Source organism: Ceratosolen solmsi, unplaced genomic scaffold (genome assembly GCF_000503995.2).
Source record: "Ceratosolen solmsi marchali unplaced genomic scaffold, CerSol_1.0 scaffold29, whole genome shotgun sequence".
Taxonomy (NCBI): Eukaryota; Metazoa; Arthropoda; class Insecta; order Hymenoptera; family Agaonidae; genus Ceratosolen; species Ceratosolen solmsi.
In genome coordinates, this window is record NW_011948417.1 from 11,076,409 (window position 1) to 11,102,471 (window position 26,063).

At 21.3% G+C, this 26,063-nt stretch overlaps 1 protein-coding gene across 1 annotated transcript; it reads right to left on the minus strand.

Annotated features, from left to right (window-relative positions):
* Window positions 1-867: 867 nt before the first annotated feature.
* LOC105359876 (long-chain fatty acid transport protein 4) lies at window positions 868-25,716 on the minus strand. The gene is made up of 11 exons (XM_011496609.1): window positions 25,437-25,716; window positions 17,545-17,756; window positions 11,721-11,871; window positions 10,209-10,446; window positions 8,603-8,825; window positions 7,103-7,307; window positions 6,846-7,038; window positions 5,593-5,739; window positions 5,373-5,510; window positions 2,798-2,955; window positions 868-1,474 (listed from the first exon to the last, which is right to left on the minus strand). Exons 2-11 carry the CDS (start codon window positions 17,721-17,723, stop codon window positions 1,166-1,168), a joined length of 1,941 nt encoding a protein of 646 aa, XP_011494911.1. The 5' UTR covers window positions 17,724-17,756; window positions 25,437-25,716; the 3' UTR covers window positions 868-1,165.
* Between the last annotated feature and the right edge of the window lie 347 nt (window positions 25,717-26,063).

Sequence of the window (26,063 nt, forward strand, 5' to 3'; positions counted from 1 at the left end):
AATACATTTCTATTATATCGTAAACAAATGCAATTATGCAAATTTAGTAACGCGATAAAGTAATTCAAATATTTATCTCGCATTTAAATTTATGTTTATTTGAAAACAAATAAATGTTAGGATATAATGCTCGATAGTAAGGTATTAATACAATTTTTGTGAAGTTGATAAATTTTTTTTTCAGTGTCAATTAAATGAAAAGTCATTGATAAGATTTTTTTTTATTAATTGTATCTTTATCTGTTAACAAAAAAACAAGAATTTAAATAATTTTTATCTTATCAATACCATTACTAAAAGAAAACTATGCCTTAAATGGAATTTTATAAAATATACACTACCAACTAATGCACCATTAAATAAAGTTCTTTTAAATATGGAAATATTTATATGTGTTATAAATGTACGAATTTTGTATATTTTATCACAAATAGTAGTATAATTAATGTGAAGTTAGTATAATTCCAATTTGGATTAAACAAAACAAAGTAATTCTAATATCTTGACCAAATATTTTATAACATAAAATGCCATAAAAAAAAAAATATATAATTTCTACAACAAATCCGTTTATTTTTAATATTCTTTCGCTCGACAATTAAAATTACTTTCCATTATTTCAGAAAAAACGCCATTATAAAATTAAAAATACGAAATCAAATAAACACGAATGCGCGATCGGATACTCTTTTATAAAAAAGATTCCTGCTTGTATACGAAAAGTTTGATATTGACGTTTTTAAAATTTGAAATATTTCATTTTTATCGTCAATAGACTATTGAAAAATTGTAAATAATTTGTCCTATTCGAGTCGAAAGATTTCTAAAAAATAATATACGTAATGAAAACCTTATTTATATATTTTTTTAATTCCTGCTTTTTTAGCCTTCATATTTTTTATTTTCTTTATCTTTTACGTAAAATATCACACAAAACACATCACAAGAGCTTATGCTGCTCAGCAGATTCAGGACGCCATTGATCTATTTGTATAAGAAATTAATTTTATTTAAAGTCCTGTGAGTATTGCTTCTTTCCGTCCACGCATACACGTACGGGTGATGGCAATAATCTCACCGATAAGCAAAGAAAGCCCTATTATGTATGTTTATGTGTATTTTTATGTGTTATTATTTGTGAATTTTGGATTTTGTATGATCTAATTTACAGTTTTGCTGTACCGGATATGATTTCTTCGTAAAGCTCAGGTGTGACTTCAACGTATTCTTTATTTCCAGATCTAAAATAGACTTTATCCTGAATTTTATTAGGATCAAAGCCTTCATTTTGCAAATTTATTTTTTTGAGCTTAAATGTCCCAGTGAGCTCCAATTCTTTTACAATACGTAAAAATATTGGTCTGGCGTAAGATGGCAATGATTTATCGAGACCTTCAGCAAGAGCTTTAAAGTCTAGAAGACTATCCGGATCCACAATTGCTGCCATTCCGGCTCTGCCCTCCATTCCAGGTACCTTAAAAACAGCATTAATAATTGATGTTAAGAATATTTTCAAAATACGTAAATCTATTCAATAAAAGTAGATATATCAATTTTTACTAATGCATTTGATTAAAATTTTAATTTAGTAGCAATCTACAATGTATTTTAATTAATTAAAATTCTTACTTACAAAAATTTTACTGTTCACTTAAAAAATACTAATCACAAATGAAATGCATTAATATCTTTTTATTATTAAAAATTTCTAAACATATCAAGTATAAAAATTTTTTTCGATCTAAAATAATGCTATAATTTTTCAAATACTTTAAGAAATAATGTACCAATGGTATTTTATTAATTTAATTATAACTTTAATTATAAATGTGGCATACTTAACTTATGTTATTTGATTGAAAATGAAATTAGTCAATTAATAATATTTTAGTGGCAAACAACAAGTGTAAACTACTTCCTTTATTTATTATGAATACGCAGGCATTGAAGCTTACATTTGGCTGTCATTTTGAATATTTTATTATGAGAAATCTTTGGTTGCAATAGAATATGTATAAGGAAAACCTTCTGGCCATAAAGTTTATATGAATATATAAAATACTTTTAATTTATTTAAAAATCTGACAATTATAAATATACTGTTTCTTTTTTTTATGAAAACAAGAGCTTTAAAATATTGTCGACTTTTTTATCACTATTCATATGATTCATGTAATCACGATATGTACAAATATTTTTATAAATTTTTCTTATTGTTTAGAATATAATGAAAATATTTCATTTGAATCTTTAGATAAGTGGATCCATTTTGCAGTTCGAAAAATTTCATTAAGTTTTTTTTAACTTTGTACAGATGATTTGAATTTTAATATATCTGAATGATAATATATCTAAATCAGATCTAAAGTAATTTTTAAAACATATTTTATGAAATTGTTATTAATATTATTAACTAATATTATTTTAATATTATTAACAATACATATCCATTCAAAATATCAAAATAACTATTTTTTTAATCAAAATTTAATTTAAACTTGTAATTACACAATACTATTTATCCTTGTATATAACTATACCTACACTAATTATATATTCTTGTTCAAATTTATTTAAATGCCTCAAATATATATATCTATAAAAAATATTCATATTACAACTTATATTATATTGATACTTTTGTGAATTATTTCTTTATTAATATTTTTTATAATTACAAACATTATGAAGTAAAAATATATCATTTGTATGATACAAGTGAGTATAATTAATCAACTGTGTTGGTTTCTTATGTTCTAATGAAATTAAAGTTTTGATAAACGAATATAATAGTTACCTGAACACCGTAAACTGTAGTATCTCTATACCCTGCTACATTACTAACTACACCTTCAACTTCAGCAGTTGCCACATTCTCGCCTTTCCATCTAAAAGTGTCACCTGTTCTATCTTTAAAATAGAAATAGCCATATTCGTCTTGTACCAATATATCACCTGTAATTATTCAAATTTATAAATTGAAATTAAATCTATTAAAATTAATATTAATATTATATTTTAACATAGTATTAGGAATAAAATATTAAATATTTTTACTCCATAAAAATAATTTGATATGTTCAGAATTATAATTCAATTTTGAGTATGTTTGTAACGATTTATCATACGTTGTATATAAATGTAAATAAATATTTAAATCCAAAAATCTAAATAAATTATATTTGTTATTATTTTTCTTATGTATCTACTGTAATAAAAATATAAATGAAGAATGGAGACATTTTTAATTTATGGGTATTATTTTTAAAACGGATTTTGCAAAAATAAATTCGATAAAACTTGTTATTACCATTGTCACAATAAAAATACGAATACTAAAGATCAATGTTGTCATTAGAATGATTAAGTCAAGGAATGTGACACTGTAGAATAGAGGTGCTGTACATATAAAATATAAAAATATGTACAAAGAAATATTTACACAAAAAATTTTTCTCTATACGATAGAGTAAGGCACAACACGGTAATCGCACGGTAATCGATAAGTAAATTTTAATTCATATTTTTTATTTATATTTTATTCATATTTTTTAATTTTTAACATTTGTAGGAAGTATATAATATTATGATATAAGTTAAATAAAATATTAAAAATTAATTATAATATATTAAAATTTCAGATTTTATATTATTTTATAATCTACAATAATAATAAAGTATTTCTAAAATCAATTTTTATAATTACTATGAGTAGTTATTATGATTCTTTTTCTATAAATTTCTATAAATTCTATAAGTACAAAATCATAGAATAGAATATAATATAAGCTAAACAATATTAATTGCTATATTCATTGCTCCTTTAAATCTTATACAAAAATAATTATATTAAAATTATGCTTCTATTTTTATTAGAAATACGTTTGTAAATAAAAAAAATTTACAAACTAATACATATTTGTATTGCATATAGTAATTTGATTAATAATTAATAATTTCTTATTGGTTATTAATAAATATAATTACTTGAACACTATGATATAAAGCGATTCTATATTAATTAGCATGGAAAAAACTTGAAATACTAATAGAACTTTTGTATATAATATTTTATGTAAATTATTGTAATAATTTTATAATGACTGTGTAAGATCATTAAGCACTATGAACGAAACTTAATTGTCAAAAAACATAATATAAACCTAAAAATTTCTATAGTTCAATTTGCACCCAGTTTAGTATTGAATTGCGAGAACAACAAAATAATTAATCACTATTAACAGCATAAAAATAGGTCTAAAACGATAAAAAATTATTATTGTACCTGCAAAAAAAGTTAGATACAAAATCGATTAGTTGCTATACGGTTAAAATAGGCATTAGTGTATTAGTTATATATTATTTGTAATAAATAATTATATTAATTGTAATAAATAAATTATGTGGGAAATCTAATATAGTCATTGCATTCAAAAGATACCGGCAAACATAATTTTTCGCTCCTGAAATTATTAGATTATAGATAATATAGTAAAATATGTTTATAGAAGTATTCATGTAATACAAATCATTTGCCTTTATACGAACAGGTTCAGTCAGTCGTATAAGTATATTATAATACAGTTTTGAACATTATTATTACATTCAGATACTACATGTAATATATCTAAGAAGTATGGAATAATATAAAAAAGTACACAGTATTTCAATATTTATTGCAATTACTTAAATATTCTAACTTATTATTTACAAAGCTTACATATATTTATGTAATTTATATACTATTATAATATCTTGAAAGTTTTAAATATTATTATAATACATACTTTAAAAATTTTTTGACGACAGTATTTTATAATGTATTAGAATTTATAATTTAAATCATTTATAATCTATAATTTAAATGTAAATACGAATTTAATCATAAAAATTTATTTCAATAATATATTTAAAAAACAAATTGATACAATGATTATGCATAATCTAATTATATATAATAGTTAATGTCTTAATTCTACATTAGAATTTATTATTCTAATTTAGATTATTATTATAAAATTAAATTAAATTATAGAATATTATTATAGAATGAAATATTATAGTATTAAAGAATTTATTATTATAAGAAATGTATAATAAAAAGTAGCATCTATTCACTTATTTTTAAAATTATATATGTTTACAATACAAGTTTACTTAATATAATATAAGACCTGATATATGAATCTATTAAATATTATAATTTGAGTTTAAATAAGTTCTTATAAAATGAATTGTTTGTAATTTTTAAATAAATCTCACTTAAAAACAATTTTTATGTTATAAATAATACCAAAATATTATAAACAACTTAGTAATCAATTAAATTTATTTTTTAAAGAAATATTATATGAGTAAATCAATCATCTTACCAGTTAAGAAAGCCTTATCTCCTTGAAGAAACACATTGTCTATTGTTTTCTTTTTTGATGCTTCTTTATCCAAGTAGCCATTAAATTCTCTAGAAGCATTGCCTTGTTTTATTAGACCAATTAGCATACCTGGTTCATCTGCCATTAAAAAATAATAAATTGAAAAATAATTTCAAATAAATTTATTAAACGTAAATTTATTAAATGCCACTTTACGTACTTGGTTCTGCTCGTAAACAATAACCATCTGGACCTCTAATGGGTTCACATGTTTCTGGATTCACACGAATTATTGCAACTGGATGAAGTGCCTTTGGTAAAATTGAAGGTACAAAACCAACAGCACCGACAGTATTATCAACATTTACTAAAATATATCTTTTTTAAACAAAATACTAATAATTTAATATTTAAAATTTAATATTTATGATTTCATACTAGTTGAATATATCTGATTTAATTATTTAAATAAAATTTATGAAACTAGAATATTAGAATTTATATATTAATATGTGACAATTATATCTAAATAGATTTATACTAATTACAAAAATAGCCAAAGAATTTTTATGATAATTTTTTGGTGTTAACAAAGCTATTCTTTTATACATTTAATTATAATTTTTATTTTATATATGCTTCATAAATATAGAATATTCAATATTAAACTAGTATTAAAATAATTGAAGAAAATTTTCAATTCAATTATCAATGCATATATACATATACATCAACATTAAATTTATAACTCGAAATTACGTTGACTAATTTTTGCAAATAATAATGAAAATAATAACAATTTCAAATATTCTAAACTTAATTTTATTTTAATACAAATATAAAATATTATAATTTAATTAATTGTTTTATCAATAATAGTTTTCTAATAATATTCACCATTATATTTTAAATAATTTATATTTTAAATAATGCGATTTTTTATATGTGTAAATATATTTTATTATAAATTATATTAATTGTATTGATCAATATATAAATATTTTTTTTGTTTCATAATTTTATTTTAATAGTAACTTAGACTTATTAACTTTTAAATAATTTTATTTGATTAAATTTCGATTCTATCCTAGTATTCTTTATTTATAACGGCTTTCAATGTTTTGTTTTAATTCAGTTTTAAATTAACGCAATCTTAAAGAATATAAAGAATATGTTCTTTTATTGAAAAATTGTTCTAAATAATTTAATGAATCAACAAACTCATATATAAAGAAACAGATAATGAATGTATACATTAATTATATTTATAATTATATTATGATAAAAAATGAATATATAAAAAATTTATATTTAAATCAATATTTTATCATTATAATTATATATTATCAATATTTTCGATTTATTTTTTAATATTACGTTTTTCAATAGTAAATTTATATTATTTAAATATTTTATGGCTAATCGTTTATTGATAATATAAGAACTATAATTAAAGTTAATAATATAACTTACTAATATTTGCATTTCCTTCACTTGAACCATAGACTTCATTAACTTGCTCTATTTTAAATCTATTGACAAAGTTGCGCCATATTTGTGGTCTCATACCATTGCCAACCATTAATCTTACAGAGTGAGTTCTATCTTCTGGACGTGGTGGTGCGGATAATAAATATCGACACATTTCTCCAATATACTGTGATATCTAAAAATAAATTATAGTAGGTAAATCGAAATGCATATTAAAACATTTTTACGGCTTTACAAACCGTGCAATTATACTTGATACAATCAGTCCAATAAGCAGTTACAGAGAATTTTGTTCTTAAAACACTAGGTATTCCTTTAATTAATGCACAGCCAGTTCCAACTATTCCTCCAGACATATGATAAAGAGGAATAGGATTATAGATAATATCAGCATTTTGCTTTAATCCAAGCATATGATACGTCGCAGTTTGTACCAATAAATATCTATGTATTAAAAAATTTACAGTAATTAAATATTGACAACATTTTTTAAAGAAAGAGCAATATTTAATTAAATTATACAAAAACTTATTATTAACAACTGAACAAAATAAACAATCAGAACTTAATTGGATTATGAATATTAATTTTTAACCAATGTTATTAAGACAATATTTTTCTAAACTAATGATTTATATATTTAAATTTAATTTATATTTTATACAGATTAATAATTTTTATTCCCTATTAGCTTCAAATAATTATATAAATAATAATAATTATTATTATTGTTATACCAATGTATGTAATATTTTCTAGTATAATCTTATTTTGCTAATGTGAACTCTTGACAAGATTCTAGATCTTCATTATTATGGGTATCCAACGCTGCTAATAATAAGTTTACATACGTTGAAATTATTAGAATTTAAGTGATAGCAACTTATATTAATAAGTTTTAAGACAATACTTAATAGTTTTAACACAATTAATTTTAGTTCCTTTATTTATAAATTACTATCTAAAATTAAAATTAAAACTTGGACTGTTTATAATTAAATATTTTAAAATTCTAAATGAAATCTAGATATGAATTCAAATACTTGAAATAAATTGTAAACATTTTACTATAGTTCTATACTTCTGTAAAAAATTTTCCAATCAAATATTTACACTCTTAGATTATTACTGTTAATTTTTTATTTTTAGAAATTTTATGCTAAGAGCTACAAAAAATTGAATTGTAATATTTATAAAATAATTTATGCAATTTAGTTTGATTTTTTCAATTAAATTATAGTAAACTAAATTATAGTTTTCTAGATCTTTTATTGAACATGCTAAAAATATCAGACATCTGATATTTTTTTAAAGATATTTATTATTTTTCATATACTCTTATTTATTTAATATCAAGATTAATCATTCAATAAGCAACTATTCAGTAGAAACAAAGTGCAAAGTAATATTTAGATAACTTCTTTAATATCACTAATCTAACTCTAAATAAAATATATTTTTTAAATAAAAGTCTGATTAGTTATTTAATTATAATTACATTGTACTAATACATATATTAAATAATTGATCTTTAAATTTGTTTACATTTATATTGCTCGTCGTTGTACATGCATTAAATTGTAATATATTTCAATTTTTTTTAGATTTATAAGATTTCTGTTTTAGTAAATTTATAATACTCAGCTTTATATAATTCAATTATTAACGTATTCTTGGAAATTAAGAATTTTCATTAATATTGATATTAACAATATGTAATTAATAGTAATTCAATATACCTTGAATTTGGAAATAATGCTGCCTTAGGCAAGCCAGTGGTTCCACTTGTATAAATATACAACAAATTGTCTTTATAACCTGGTTCTTTATCAACTAGCGGTTGTTGATCACTAGCTTTGGCCATGATATTATTTAAGTCAAAAGCACCATCTGTACATGGATTATCACATCCTTGTTTATATCTTTCAATACCTGGTAGAGAATCGATGATATCATCAATAGCTGAAAGTAAAATGAAATTACCTTAAAATTATAGTTAAAATTAAGCTTAATATTAATTTTCTTTAAAACTATTCAAGACGAACATAATATCATCATCTCAAATAGTCGATCATTTCTGAAAGATAAATCAAACAACTATTGTCGAATCTAACAATGACAATCCAATTGCCAGACTAATTTAAAATAGACGTATTTTTTTATCAAATTCGTTATAGTTCAAGGGATAAAATATATCATAACTTTACGATATCTCTGAAGTATCAATTAATTAAAAATAAATTCAATTTTTGAGAAGCATGAATTCATTACATACCATCTTTTTAATATCAACATGATATATGTGTGCCAAATAAAAGAAAATCATTTATCTTTAATCTAACTTAGGTCGAATTTCTATCTACTTTATTATTTCTTGTTAATCTCACAAGAATGTGAACTACTTAATAAAACAATCAAAAAAACGTTTTTTGAAGTTATAATTTAAGTAATGTAATTTAAAATAAATATAAAAAATATTTTACGAAATATAATTAATATAAAACAGCTAAAAAAATTACTTTTGATATAAAAAGTTATATTAGTATAAGTTAAAATTATATAAATTATGTAAGTATAAGATCACTTTACTTAAACAACAATAAAGTTATTATTAATTTAATAAATTATTTATTTATATTGTAATTGAATTAAATATATATATATATATATAGAATAATTCATTAAATATGATAAAAATATATTTGATAATTTAAAATATAAATATAAATAAAAAATTTTTTAAACAATTTTTTTTAATTATTTAATATGGAAATGTGTTATTAAATAATAGTTAAATCGGATAATACATTTAGTTAGCTCACATTTTATTTGATTCAAGTATATTTAATTACATTGATAAGTATTTAAATCATAGGTTTGTATATAATGGAACTATTAATTAAATATTGTTACGAATAGATTTAATTACATTTTATGCGTGTTTTTATAGTTAGTTAGCTTTATTTCAATTAAATTTATCAAAATATTCAAAAACAGTACTTATACAAATATGTTCATTATATTTTGTTGTTTATTTAAAATTTCAAGAGTGTCTAAATACTTTATTTGTTATTTTTAATTGCATTTTTATTATGTTATTCAATTTTTAAGTTTGATTTTTAATAGTTACTTAATATTATTATATATATTAGTCACATACATCGCTTATATTGAAACAATTTCGTAGATATATTAAAATATGAAATTAATCGATTATTTATCATGGCAATCGATACGTTACTAATTCTGAAGGTATGGTTAATTAAATTCTATTCTAAATAAGATATCCACTTTGAATTACCTCTAATTATACTTATTTATCTATAGTTACAATATTTCTCTTACCAAATGCCAATTCATCAGCATATATAACAGCTTTAACTTTGGCTATAGTTAAGCAATGAACAAGCGATTGCATACGTAAATTCGTATTGATGAGAGCTGTTACAATACCCAGTTTGCCAAGACCTAACCAAGTTGCTATATATTCCGGCTTGTTAGACATGAACAGTGCCACTGCATTGCCTTTAACATACCCTGCATTTTTAAACACTGATGCTATTCGGTTACTGTATTTATCGATCTGCAATAAATAATAATGAATTAAACATTTACATATTTATGTACATATTTACTAAATTATTATTTATTGATTGTATGTTAATACGGATAATGAGGGAAGACAACTTCTTGGTAAATATCTAATTTAATATTTATAAATATTAATAATATTTAGTTATATATTAATTATATTTAGTTATATATTAATTATAATGTGGGTAATAACCGATATAAATGAGAAATTTTGTTAACATACTGATTAGGCTATGACTATTTTCAATTTATAATCTTTCCTTTCAATAGTTAATATTTTTAAACGTAAAGAAAATACACAAATTCTTAAATTTATTGTGTACCATTCAATAAGTATTGATGTAGTATTGAAAATAGTATTTATTACGATTTTAGATTTTCAATTTAAATAATTTTGACTGTATACTATACCGTTAAGTAAAAACTTTTATTTGGATTTTGTGCATCATAAAACATCTAGAAATATCAACAAATCCATTTTCTTTATTATTTTTTAATTTATCGATGAAATTAAATAATTATAATTGATTAACATTTATATTTAAATAACATAGAAAAAAACTTAAGTATTGATTATGTAAAAAATAGAATACCAATTTTTAAGTAATTTACATTATTTTAGAAGACTTTTTATTGGACTTTATTGTGTATATATTTTATTCTTAAGTAAATATTTAATATGTTAAACACGAGGATAAGCAAGTCAAAAAATAATTTTATACCAAAATATTAAAATAATGTTATAAAGAAAAAGTAGAAACAGTATTAATTTCTTTTTTTACAAATAAAGGCGTTTACTATATTCTTACTATCGTTTTTATTTTAAATCACTGTATTAATCCATTTATTTACATTACATCATGTGCTAAAAAAGAGCTCGGTATCATATTGACCAATTTTAATTTGTTAAATCTTTAACATTAATCAGTTATAATATAGAAAATAGAACAATAAAAGGTAGATAATATAAATGATAATAATATGTTTTAAAGAGTACATAATACTATGCATTCATTAAATTTTTTATTATTTCATATTTTTTTAACATTATACAAGTGAAAATACATAACAAGTATGAAAATACAAGTCGTGAAAAAATAGAAAAGCAGTTAATTAAATTTATTACTTAATAGCGTCTATATGCTATCTAGAAGCCAAAAATGTAGTAAATTTTTTTTGGTTTTTACAAATATTTTCATGTTTCAAAATCGATTTGTGTGTTAATTTGTTTTTTAAAAACTACTGATTATCAACATCACTTACATCGGCATTTGTCCAAACACGATCTTCATAGATGAAACATTGTTTATTGGGGTAGGATCGCGCTCTTTCTTTGAAAAGTTTCATTACCGTGGAATCATTTTTCATAAATTGTCTTGTTTCTCGATCAGCCCTGATATAACGATAAAGAAATCTGTAAATGAAAAATTAAAGTATTACTTAATCCTAGATATTCCAGTCACAAGTAACTATGACAATCATAGCTTAGAATATTTTAAATTATTATTTTATATTGTCGCTATAGGATGTATGAAAATGAAGAATATTTATCATAAAATTTAGAAAAGCAACAATTTATTAAAAGTATCAAAAACTTTAAAAGTATGTATATTTAACTATTATATTCATTATATCATCTATTTTTCCAGGAATATAAGTTTTTATTTATATTTATATTATTAACTCAATAATTAAAAATTATTATGATAATAATGCTTATCAATTTTCTTTTGTGTTCCTTAAAATTTTATTTTAATTGTAAAAATACGAATATATATTTACATATTTAAAATTTAGAATATCGTAATCTAAACTTAAATCACATACAATCCGTTGTCTTTTTAGTGTTGAAATAGTAGTATACTATTTCAACATTAATCATATAATATACTATCACAGTTAAGAGATTTTGAATATTAAATTTTAAAGAATATATAATTAGAATACAATTTGTTAAAACATTAATTAGTTTGTGGAAAAAATTAATTTGTGGAAAACAAGTTAAGCAGAAAGGCATTAAGTTTTCAATGTGCTTTGGACAAAAAAAACTTAAATTTAAAAAATAATTATCAGTATAATAACTTTATTAAATAATATTACATTTTATTCCGAATAAAAAATATTGATCTAATTATAGTATAATTCTACAATCCTAGCTTAACGGAAGGATACTTAAATAGTATCTTTCAAACAAACGATAAAGCTGGTATTAGTGTTATGTGTAAATCCTATAATATACCTATTCAATGTTTTTAACTTAAATTAAACTTCAATTCAATTCATGTTTTAATATTATGTTTTGATTACGCTGTTTTATGTATATGAATTTTAGCAAAATGATCCTTATGCAATTTCATATAGATCATTTAAAAAATTCATATTTTATAAAAATATGTAATTCATTAACAGTGCTAAGCTAGTTTCTTAGTGAGACAATTTTCATTAACAAATTTATTATGTTTTGTATTTATTAATTCTTTATAACTCTGCAAATAATTGTCTCTAATGTAATTTTTAATGTTTTATCTATCTCTATGTTTTGTTGATTTTTCATGATACAAATATACAAACTTTCAGTTTTAAAATCATGTTTAAAATCCTTTTTAAATATATTCATCCGTTAAATTAGATATTTAATGTTTCATAATTATTAAACATTTCATCACAAATTTTAATTCACTATAAGTATTTTTAATAGATATAATTTTTTGTCAATAAACTAAGAATTATAAAGACATTATAAAGACATATTTAAAAGTCTATTCTAATTAACTAACAGAATACAGTAACATCTCAAAAAATTATTACCTATCCAGACAACGAAACCGATATGAATTAGTAAGGAACGATTATTACTTTGAGTTATTACTTTTCATTTGCAAAGTATAGTAAGCGATCGTGGTTTCATTAATAGTTATGGATCAGTAAATATTTAACTTATTTCGTTTAAATTATTCCATTAAAGCTTTAAAAAAATTAAGTAATGAGAAATTGTTTTAAAAAAATGAAGCTATAAATGAAAGGAATAGTTTTTTCTAACTAGTTGAAAAAGACGAATTATTCGGTTCAAGTTTATTTTAGCATTTATTACTAGAACTTTTCAATGACATTGATGATTGTTTCGATTTTAGGGTATTCCGAATATTTATCATCAATAAAGTGGTTAGAATAATTTTTTAATTTAGTAGTCTTTTCTACAGTCGCATAGTTGAAAAAGATTTCTTAAATATCTTTTAATATAATTTTAATTTACAATGAACATTTATTTTTATACAATCCATAACTATCCAAAATATCCATATCTGATATCAATTATTATTGATTGCATTAAATTTGGTTTTATATAGTAATATTTAGGTTCTGAATAAATATACCATACAAGTAATTGAAATATTAGATAATTAAAATTGTACTAAAAATAATAATAAAAAAATATTTAAACTATTACTAAAAAACTTGTATTTTATGATTTTATTTCATAGAATAAAATATTGTTTATTTAAATTGTTACTAATTAATAATATTAATTCACGTACATATACTATTAATATTACATGATTTTGTTAATCGAAATTTTGGAATAATCTAATTAATAAAATTATAAGTTAAGAAAAAAATTAATTGAAATTTACTATTAAAAAGTTACCAATTTAAAGATTTTTATTTAATATAAAAATAATAACTAAATATTTTATTGTTTAAAGATATATTTTTTATTATTAAAAATATAAAAGTTAAAGAAACACATTCATTTGAATAGTCATCTAACACTAAATTCAGTAATTATTTATTCTTCATTATTTATTCCTACTTTTTATATTATGTCAGAAATTGTATTTTTTAATCATATGATAAAGGATATGTATTATTAAATAATTAGTAATTTTATTATAATACTAACTACAGGAATATTTATAATTGATTGAAATAAATAATTCTTAGGAATATTTAAACAATATTGTGTTAATGTTTCTATTACTTTCCTGGATAAATTCACAAGTTAAGAATTACAAATGTATAATATCAAATTATGTTATAACCCTTCAAAAATAATTTATTGGTCATTACAAATTTGTATACTATGTCTAATTTTTATTTAATATTCAAAATCTGAAAAAAGCATAAAAAATATCAAAATTATAGTTATAAAACGGTATGCACTATTAGAATCTGAACTAATTAAAAAAAATTTCATATAAAAAGGTATGTTTTTTTGTTAATTTTATTTAAATTTATAAAGGGTATATAAATATATATACTATCACATACTGACATGTCAATAAAAAATAAATGATTAATTCTAAAAAAAACTATAAAAAGGTATTATTCCAAATAATAAGCAAAACATCAATGATATAAATAATAAATAATTATAACTGTAGACAATTATAACTGATAACTTAAAAATAAATAAAAATGTTTGTGATTCTATCGTAGTTTCTAAAAAGTAATGTATTCGTAAAACACGATCGAAAATATTATAATTTATATTTAATTACAATTACCATGAAATGAAATAAAAAGTTCATTTATTTTGAAAAACAAAGGACTGTGATATTATAAAAATAATTTTGAAAACTATTATTTAGGATTACTTAACATAAAATGCAAATACACTTTAAAGTATATTGTTAGACGAATATATATATTTCATTTTATTAATTTATATTATATACATTTAATAAGTCCATATAATACTACATATAATAATTCTAAATAATAATAGCGTATATTTATTTATTAATAATCGTCAATATTATTAATAAAATTTTGTTTGGAAAAATAGATTCAAATAGAAAATTTTTTTATTTATTTGAAATTATCTTTCTCATATAGAGGTTATTTTAACGAATGGAAATTAAATATTATAATTTTGAGGCTTGTTTCATGAAGAGTTTGTTATTATTTTACTGAAATATTAGTAACATTGAAAATAGCGGAAATCATTAATCGTGTGGATTGTTAACGACCTTTTACATAATATTTTATGCATAATATTACATAATATCATCAAAATCAACTTCTATTTTATTTAAATGGATTCAATTAATTTAATTATATTATTCTAAAAACAACTAAAATTAATTATGTTCACAGAAGTATTTACAATACTATTTATATACATACGATTTAGAAATATTTCTATCGTTGTTTTATCCACAGCCTTATTTTTTAACCAAATAATAAAGGTAAGTATTTTAACGGTATTTATTCAAATTAATAGAAAAATTGAAATTTTTAATTTAAAATTCAATTTGATATTTACAGTAATTCAATTATAAGCAATTTTATTTCAAATAAATATAGGCTGAACATAGAACGTTGAATTAGCATTTTCTTTTATACCTTCAGAGAAATAAATCGTGATTGTAACAAAATAATATCTTTATTCACATGGTATCAATTACATAAAGTCATAATAAATTTCAACTGCGAAATATTCAAGAAAACTAAAAGTTATAAACATATTATAAGGATCTAAATACTCAGTTTTTTTAATGATTGTCTCCAAGATTCTCAATTTCCTATGTTCCCAGAAAATTGATGTTTTAAAGTTAGTAATGAATTATGAAAACTTTATATTTACAATTTTAACGTTATTACTTAAATTTATATTTGTTATTTGTTTACTAGATATATTATTTAATATAGCAATAAAAAGATCTTAATTACTACAAATTTTCATGGTATTAAGTAAACTAAATTCATTTCAAATTTATTAAATTAATATAAAATTCTATCCTAATAATTTTTTTTATTATTTTTAGCCATCGGTGATTAATACGGACACTTGCAAAATTAAGAAATGTAAAATGCAAAGTATTTACTGTTATTACAATGTTATCAAACAAAAAAATATATTCTTAAAACATCTTTTTTTTAATATATTTTTATAATATATATTAAGTATTTAAATTATTAGTAATATTTTTACAGTACAAATATAGTCAGTCAAACAATTGTCAGACTTTAAAAATAGTTTATTGATGTGTGAATATCAATATTTTCTGAAACATTTACTATGATAGATCAAATAATATGCATCATCCAAAATTTATCGAAATTTTTAAAAGAATAATTTTCGTACAATTTTATGATAAATAATTTTATATTCATAAATATCCATTTAATAATAAAATTCTTATTCATACTTATAAATTTGTAAATAAGTTATGCCTTTAAACAATAAATGTATGAAGATCAAATAATTTTAAATCTTAAATTGATACTATTTTAGAATATATATATTAAAATTAAGAAATAAACAATGTTAATTGTTAGCATTATTTATAATTTTAATATTTTCATGTACATAAAATATAAAATATTAATACAAAATAAAAAATATTTAGAAAATGTATAAAAAATATTGTATTTTTTATTACTACATTTTACTATTTTATTAACATATTGCATTGTATTTATTATGAGATAATTTACATATTGAATAAGTTAAGATCGAATGGTGAAAAATGTAGAACAAATGATTTCATATAGTTATTTTATAATAACTTTATAATTATTGATTTATACTATAAATAATTAAATTTGTATCATTATATAGGTATATATATGTATCATTTTTAAAATATCATTAATTGAATCTGAAGAAAATTTAAACAAAATAAAAGTGATAATACCTACTGCTGTCATTAACCATAATAACTAGTTGAGATTATTAAAGCTAAACATTTTGATCTATTTAAATGGTTTGAATACTTTTTACCCGTAGGTATGCATTGAACTAACCTCAATGCTTTATTCTCAAAAGTTAATTAATCCAAAGTACATTTTGAACAAATAATTCAATGAGCGAAAAAAGTAAATGTAAAATCAAGTAACGTTAAACATATTGTGAAGATTTGGTGGACATGTAAAATGTGTAAAGTTTAACAAGTGTTTATCTACAAGAAAGAAATCTCGAGCAACGTTTATGGATGAAATGAAAATGAAATTCAGTGTTGTCAATACAGCTAAAATTGCAAAGGAACTATGAGTTAATCGTTAATCGGAATCATTATTGTGACAAGCAACTAAGAATGGATTGGTTATTATAGTAACAATGTCTATAATTATATAGACTTACTTGACGTCCCGGGGTAACGTTCTTAGAATGATGTAGATTCTACGTTGGTAGGTCCAGATTAGTGGTAAAATGGCCGCAGCAAAACCAAGTTGAACGATAAAACTGAACCTCGAGTTCAAGCCAGCAGCCATCAGACTGCCAAGAATTGCCAGCACGAGGAGCGCGAATCTGACTTCCATGCCGTGAAGCGGCTCCGCGTTCCGCTGGCTGTTCTGCAACAAGGGGAAGGCATGCGCGACAAGTCGCGCACCCACTAGATTAGAAGAGACTTGCGCAAACGTATGTGCTTACTTTATCTTCTCAGTACACTGATGGACAGCTGCTCGAATACTGCAGTTTTCACATATCATAAGTAGTTAAAGCTACATTAATTTCTCTTTCTATTAACCTAACGAAGCTTAGTATCAAAGATTGGTATTTTTCCTATTTGTAAAATATTTATATTTTTTTATTGTTTCATGTCTTATATTTCCATCAAAACTTTATATACATATACGGCTAAATTATTTTTTTTAATAATAGTCTTTTATAGCTTTATACGCACAAATCTAATTTTAGATACTTAAACGATTATAAACTTTTAAATATACTAAAATATAATCTTAGTCTACCATTAGAGATAATAAAAATCAAATAATTTTGAATGAACCTGAATTTATAATAACTTTTCTTCCCTTTTATACATGCATAATGTATTTAGCTTTTATTTTTGGTTTTCTGGAATTATAGCAAATTTAGAATTCTGGTAACAATCATTTAAAAAACTGAGTTCTTGGATCCTTCAATATGTTTATCACTTATAATTTTCTTGTACATTTCGTAGTTAAAATTTATTTTGACCTTATGTAATTGACACTATATGAATAAAAATATTACTTTGTTACAGTCACAATTTATTTCTCTGAACGTATAAGAAAAATGCTAATTCAATGTTCAATGTTCATCCTATATCTAATTGAAATAAAATTGCTTATAATTGAATTACTGTAAATATTTGTAAAATGTAAGCAATGAATCATATATTTTTATTACAATAAACATTTTAAATTGAAATATGACAACATATATCATTAAAAATAAATTATTTATTAAATAATAAAATTAAATATGCGTAATTATTTCTATTTGCTACTTCAATAAATATATACATTTCTATGTATAATAGAAATAGTGAATATGAAAAGTCATTAAGCAGAATAAAATATAGGCAATGTAAGTAATATGTAGAATAGTATTTTAAAATATTTCAATTGCAAATTATTATGAGATTATTCATTCTTTTCCATTTAATTTTACATTTTCTTCTTTACGATACTTAAACATTTTTTACCATATTAAATTAATATTTACTTATTAAAAAACAGGGAAAATAATGATAATTTTCACTTCAAATACAGTGTTATAATTTATCGTTTTACTTGAAATCTAAATTATTAAAAATTATGCACTTTTTATATATTAATGAAAATTTTAACATTTCTTAATATAAAAAATTTGTAAATGAGTAATTAATATTATTAATAATTTTGTTTATTAAAATAAAATTTGTTGTTTAGAAAGAAAATTCTGAACTAATACTTCATACTTATCTTGACATTTTTCATTAAAAATAAAATAATAATACATGACATCAAAATATTGTAAAATTTGAAATTTTACATATAAATATTGCAATAAAATATTTTAAATATTTTCCAGTACGAAAATAAGTTTTCATAAAATTTTAGAAACGATGGCTTTTTGTCTATGTTAATTTAAAATAGTTTCTATCTTTATTTTTAGTACACAAAAGACTTAAAGTATAATTACAAATAAATTGCTTTATATTGATAACAAATGTCAAATTTATATCTGTAAAATATAAGATATATAAAATCTATATATTTGTTTTTTATTGTTCTAAATTACGTTAAAATTTATAAAATAATGAAAAATTAAATATAATCGCCATATTAAATTATATGGTTTTTACTTGTATAATTACAAATAAAAAGAAAATAAGCTTTGTATAATATTAATAACTCATATTTTTAGATTAAGCATTGCAAGTTCGAATTTTCCTATGATGTCATACACTAATTAACCTAATAATAATGAATCAAATAAAAAATTCTATATTTGTAAAATATAAAGAATATAGATATGATTACAATATTTCAATTTTTACAAATTTCTATTTTTGTACAAATGTTTGTATAGATAATACATGACACACGCTATACATTTCCAGTAACTAAAAACGAAAGTATATAAAATAAAGAATACTAAACTTAAATATATATCATTTTAAAAATAAATTAATGTAGGCATATGTATGAATGAGATAAGCAATCTTATTTAAAGAATATCATAATTTTTATTTTAATAATCAATGTATAATAGAATCTCTATTTCTGTTGATAGATGAATATAATTTACTTTGACAAATTTGTGCTTCGCAAAATTAAGCATCATTTCATTAAATGTCAATATTCTTTGATAATCGTGTATTATTGCAGAGCACACGGCCAAACATATTGTTTATTTATCAGTTGTATTCAATGAAAAATATATAAGTGTTGATAATCATGTTCCAAAAATAATAATAAATGTTTTATCTTAGCTCTAATTTTCTTTCCTTTTATACGGCCTTTGCACATTTGATTATGACGTTTATGAAATACTAGTTTCAATTATGAATCTATTTTATTTCAAACGATCCAAAAAATTAAACAATTATTTTTATTCTTGCTAAAGATTGTAGTAACTCATCTCTTAGTTTTTATACTCCGTGAGATACTTGACATAGTTTATAACTTTATTTTTATTTAATTTCTTGAGTGCACATTTACATATTTCATCCCTGCTCTTAATCAGGTTTAGTCTGTAGTAATGATTTTTTTACTAATTCTGTACATTTTATTTTTAATATTTACCATCTCATTTTTGTCATACATACTCCCTGAAAGAGAGTTGAAAATAGTAATTTTATAATTACAACTCATTAGTATTGAGTACATTCAAAATCTTTAATAGAAGAATCACCACTACTATAATTTATTTGTTATAAAATTAAAAAAAAAGTTAATAACTCCTGGAAAAATTTCTTCACATATGTTTTTGTATTAAGTATTGCTAAATCGTATATTCAGAACTTGTGAAACTCATTACGTATAGATTTTTTAATATAATTCCAGTTTATTTCTACAGGACCTTTATAACAAATTTAAGATATGCATGATATAGCATGGAAAATGAAAATTATTTTTTAATATTAATTTTTTAGTATACTCGGTTCTATTACTGTATATACTTATGTTTTCCATTTTTCCTTATATTTATCATCATGATTAATTATTTATTTTGAACATTTTCTTGTACTTGAGTTTGAAACATAATACTAAATAATTCATTTAATAAATTCCGATATAGGGATATTAATAGTCAAATCGTGGCTTTTAGTGTTAGCAAGATTCATTCTTAAAGGGTTTATATATATATAATGTAAAAATGACGGCTAATGTTTGAAATGAGTAACTTTTTGGAGTTAATCATTTTTATCTTCTTGCATCAAAATATTTTAACATTACTTTTCCTTACACTAATATGCAACTCAAAACTACGCCTTACTTGTAATAAATTGGATACATTTTAAATATTTTTAGTTTCCCATACTTGCTTCCTCTTCATTTCTCTATTTTGGCTATGTTAAAACTACAAGAAATCGGACAAAAAATTATAAAGTTATGTATACATTTAAAAAAGCAACTAATAAAATTTTAAAATTAATTTAAGATTTAATTTTAGAATTATAATTCTAAATTTTAGAAAGGGAAGATTAGAAATGAAAACAGTATTTTTATTAAAAGTAAATATTAATTCAACTTGCCATATAGATTTAAAAATTACTATGAAACTCAGATAAGTTTCTATTAAATGCATCAATATTTCGCCAATTTAAGAAAATTTTTTTTCAATAATTTAATGTAAAAAATACGTTTTTTATTATTATTGATTGTAATTATTTTATTTAAAAAATTTAAATATCTACACTTCTCATATTTAATTATTTCCTCTTTAATACCTAAAAAATATTTTTTTTGTCATTTTATATATGCAATACTAATGTTCAACACATGTTTTTGGTATGATCTATCAATAATGTATTGGTATAAGCAATCAAAGCTTTGGATATTATTTTTATTAATTCATTTAATCAGTGTTATGCACATTATTTTTATTTTTACCTACCTTTACATTTGTTGTTACAATATCCCGTAGTAAAACCAGTTAATTTAATTTTCATTTCAGCATATTAGTAACTCGTTCGTGTGCAATTTCGAAAACGATTTGAAATATTGATTGCGTATTCCTTGCCTTTCTTCATAAATGTATTGATTATTATTTGTTCCTTTAATAGCTTTTTTGTTGAATTTATAATTTTTTAAAAATATGCCCCAATTCAGATAAATTATTACCTATTTTTATCTTTATTTGAGCTATTTCATTTAAAGAGATAGCTTATTTGAACTATGTATAGAACAATTTTACGCGCGAAGACAATATTCTTAAGGTACGATTTCTAGAAAACTTGGAAAGTAAGGTATCAAACACTCGTAGCTGACTCTTCTTTAATAAAAATAAACATTCGTTTATTAGTATTAGCATTACGCCATAAATTAAAAAACTGTCGTCTTAATAATTAATTGGAATTTATCGAACATGAAAAACGATGTCTCAACAACTATTTCAGTATAATCAAAGTAGTCGTATTTTACATTTTCTACTGGATAGTATAATACTTATTTCAAAACTTGTACGTGAACCTTCAACGTATAGGATTTCATCAACATGATAAAATCACAGCCCGAATCAATATGAAATTACACATTATATGTATTCATAAACATGTCAAAGTAGTATGCTTTTTTACATTGGCACTTTGATCTTATGCTTAATGCATTATATAGAATTTTTCCTTAGAGTTTGGAATTTCTCAAGTGCTTTTTAAAGCCATACAAATATTATCAGTAACATGTGTATGTATACTAGTATTAAATGTAAAAATAATTTAAGTATTTATAATTTTGCCTTATTCATTATTCCGCTGTAAGTACGACTTGGGTATATTAGCACATGCCAAACTTACAATAAACGATAGGCAAAAATATAGATATTATGGAATTCAATTTAAACAAATATATTTTTTACATTTCTATCATTATAATTAATAAATTTTTTTTTAATCGTAATTTTCAATAAATAATATCTATATATTCAAATTATATTTCTAATACTATAAAAAATTATCAGAATATTGGGTTAATTGGTGAAGTAGTATTAAAACAATTATAATAGTTATTACATTTTTTTAAAACCAAACTGCTATATATATATATATATATATATATATATATATTTATTTATTTATAAATATCAGAGCTCTTAATAAATTGTATTATATGTAAAATATCTAAATATCAAGATATATAAAAGGTATATTATTTACAAACAAACTATATTCTTTATAAAAATATTTTTTTTATTCGACATTTCACTATATGTATTACTATAAAATTATGCATTTATCCTCTTTCAAAATCAACTAAATACAAATTAAGATCTGCTTTTACCATTATTTATCAGTATTCATTTTAATATAAGAATTTCTGTTTTACGAAGATAATTATAAACGTTTAAATCAAAATAATTCTAAATTATCATTTTTGCACTTAATAATTATTTATTTTCATATGAAAATATGTATTATACAATAATACAATTTATGGAATGGTAGCGATATATATTTTAAACAAATTGGTTTAATATATATTTCATTAAAGAAAGCTCAAAATCAATATGTTGTATGCTGTTCATATATCAAGGAAGTATATTTTAGTAAATATTATAAAAAATATAAAAAATAAGAGAAAAGTTGAAAATTTCATCAAAATACATGTACTGTATGCATATACAGACCAATCATTTTTTCTTTTACAAGTTACATTTTAAAAATAAAATTTTAATTTATTTTCTACTTCTATTCCTTATATTGCTCAAATTTTTAGACAAGTATTTATAATTTAAAATTTTTTTTAATTTTATGTTCATATATTCTGAAAAAATAATCTTTAATTTATTATTATTATAATAAATAAAACTACTTCATATATTTTTTTACAATAATCTTATTAAAGATTTATGGATTTAGACATTCGAAAATTTTAAATATTTATATAAAGAATAATAATAATTATGAAATTAATAAATTCACACACATATATTTATATATACATGTATGTATACGCGTGTATTTAAATTAAAAATAAAAATTTGATTTTAAGTCTTCCTAATAAAAAATGTATTCGTATATCATTGAGATTTTTATTTAATCCAATTACATATACTCTTACATATTATCTGTAAGAGTTTTAGGTATTTATAACATCTCATCATTACTTCAACTTACCTTATCATTACGAAGGGATAATAACAATAAATTTCCCTTATTATATGTTCTGTAAATAAATAACTTTTCTTGTTTTGATTTTAATAAAAAACCATTCTTTTAAATATAATTTATAAACTCTTTTGCAAATGGATTATGTAGAATTAATGCGTCAGCTTTCATAGGTGTCTATTATCATGAAATTGAATTTTATGATAAAATGATTGGTTTCTATTTTCTATTTTACCTTTTTTATTTTATTAGGAATAATTTTAATTTTAATAAAGAATTTCGCAATTAATTATTTTTACGTACATTTATTTATTATTGAATTAGCAATTTGACGTTGATATGTATTTTTTTTTTATTTTATTAAAAACTCATATTATAATTTTCCCTGTATAATACAATCATACTTAGTCGCTTTAGAAATCTTTAATATTACACTCGGGATTTTTCCCCTTCACAAGAGTTCCGGATCTGAATTTATAACTCTGGTGCATTTTAAACGAATGCGTGTCGCGAAAATTTAAGCCTTAATAATATGTTATGACAAAGTAACAATATTTATTAAAAAATTGAAAGCAATAACACCCATTTCTAAATAATACATACACACATACACACACATTAGATTTCTTTTATATTGCTTAAACTTTATAATACTTAAAAAGTGAGCTTCTATTTTACAATTAATTCAAGATATAATAATTTAATATTATATGCGTAACTATCAATATAAATTATAATGTTTAGAAATGAAATTATATAGTTATTCAATTGAAAGTGTGTTTATGAATTTATATTCAGAATTATTTAAATGTAATATACTAAACCAACAAATGGTATAACTTGTTTTGATGATTTTACATTAGTTTTTATCGATATAACAATAATATAGAAGCAGATACTTATAATTCTGATTGATTAAAATAATTAAATTAAAATAATATTAACATCATTTTTAAATATTATTAAATTTTAGAATTCAAGATAGTAATTTACCATAATTTGTTGCACATTTACATCGATGTGCGCATATCTATAAAAACCCAAGAAAAGTGTTCAATTAAACAAAAAGTATATTTTTTATTTAATTTTTTGAAGTTTTACTTTCCAAAAATATTTAAAAATAAAATACATTTATAGTATTTTTTTATTTTTCACCATAATTAAATAAATCGAAGTTTTCATATTAATTATGTACGCGGCAATTGTTGTACTCTACTACAATATCGATTGTATTATGCCAAATAACGGAGGGTTACAAGGTACAGCTATTGCTTGAGAATGAAGTAATGTAAAAAAGATTCACATTTTTGACTGATTTTTGACAGATAATCTATTAATGCAACCTCAATTGTAAAACTTGACTGACTCGTTATCTACATATAAAATAATGCATCTAGTGATATTATGTTTAGTTACTAAGTCTAAAGTTGCATTTATGAAATTTCTCACTTACTATTATCGCTTAGCGGGTGTAGAATTTTCGAAAACGTGGCGCTCAATGTTAAGTACTTGCGCATAAGACCGATCGTTAATCACGCGCAGCGGCAGTTTAGGCTAAATATACTTCTATTTTTTAGCGAATATAACTGTTACTCAAATGCACGATCAAGTAGAACCCTCCATCACCAGTACTTCAAGCCACAAATGATCTAATGACACAGACTTGGGAGTGGGATTTGGAAGTTGGAACTTGAAAGTCGTAGACACTATGTGTGCGCAATGCGCACTGCGCACAGTGCAAATCATTTGGCGCTAGGCTCGCCGTTCGTATGATTTTCAACCCCCTCTTTTCCGCGCTGTGATGTGATCAGCCTGTACTTTGTAGAATTAAAAGCATTCTTCGATTAATTTATTGTCTTGTGATCTTTAGAGATCACAATATTAGGATCTTTTATATAGATAAGTTTTTAATATATCTATTTGTATAAAAAGCTTTGTGTAGTTATATTGATTGTAATTACTTTTTCATTGTTATAAGCTCTCGGCCGTAAACTTCACATTGCAGTTATAAAATTACCAAAATATACATTAGCAAAATATATTGATCCCCATTAATGTCATTACGCTTAATTTTATCAAT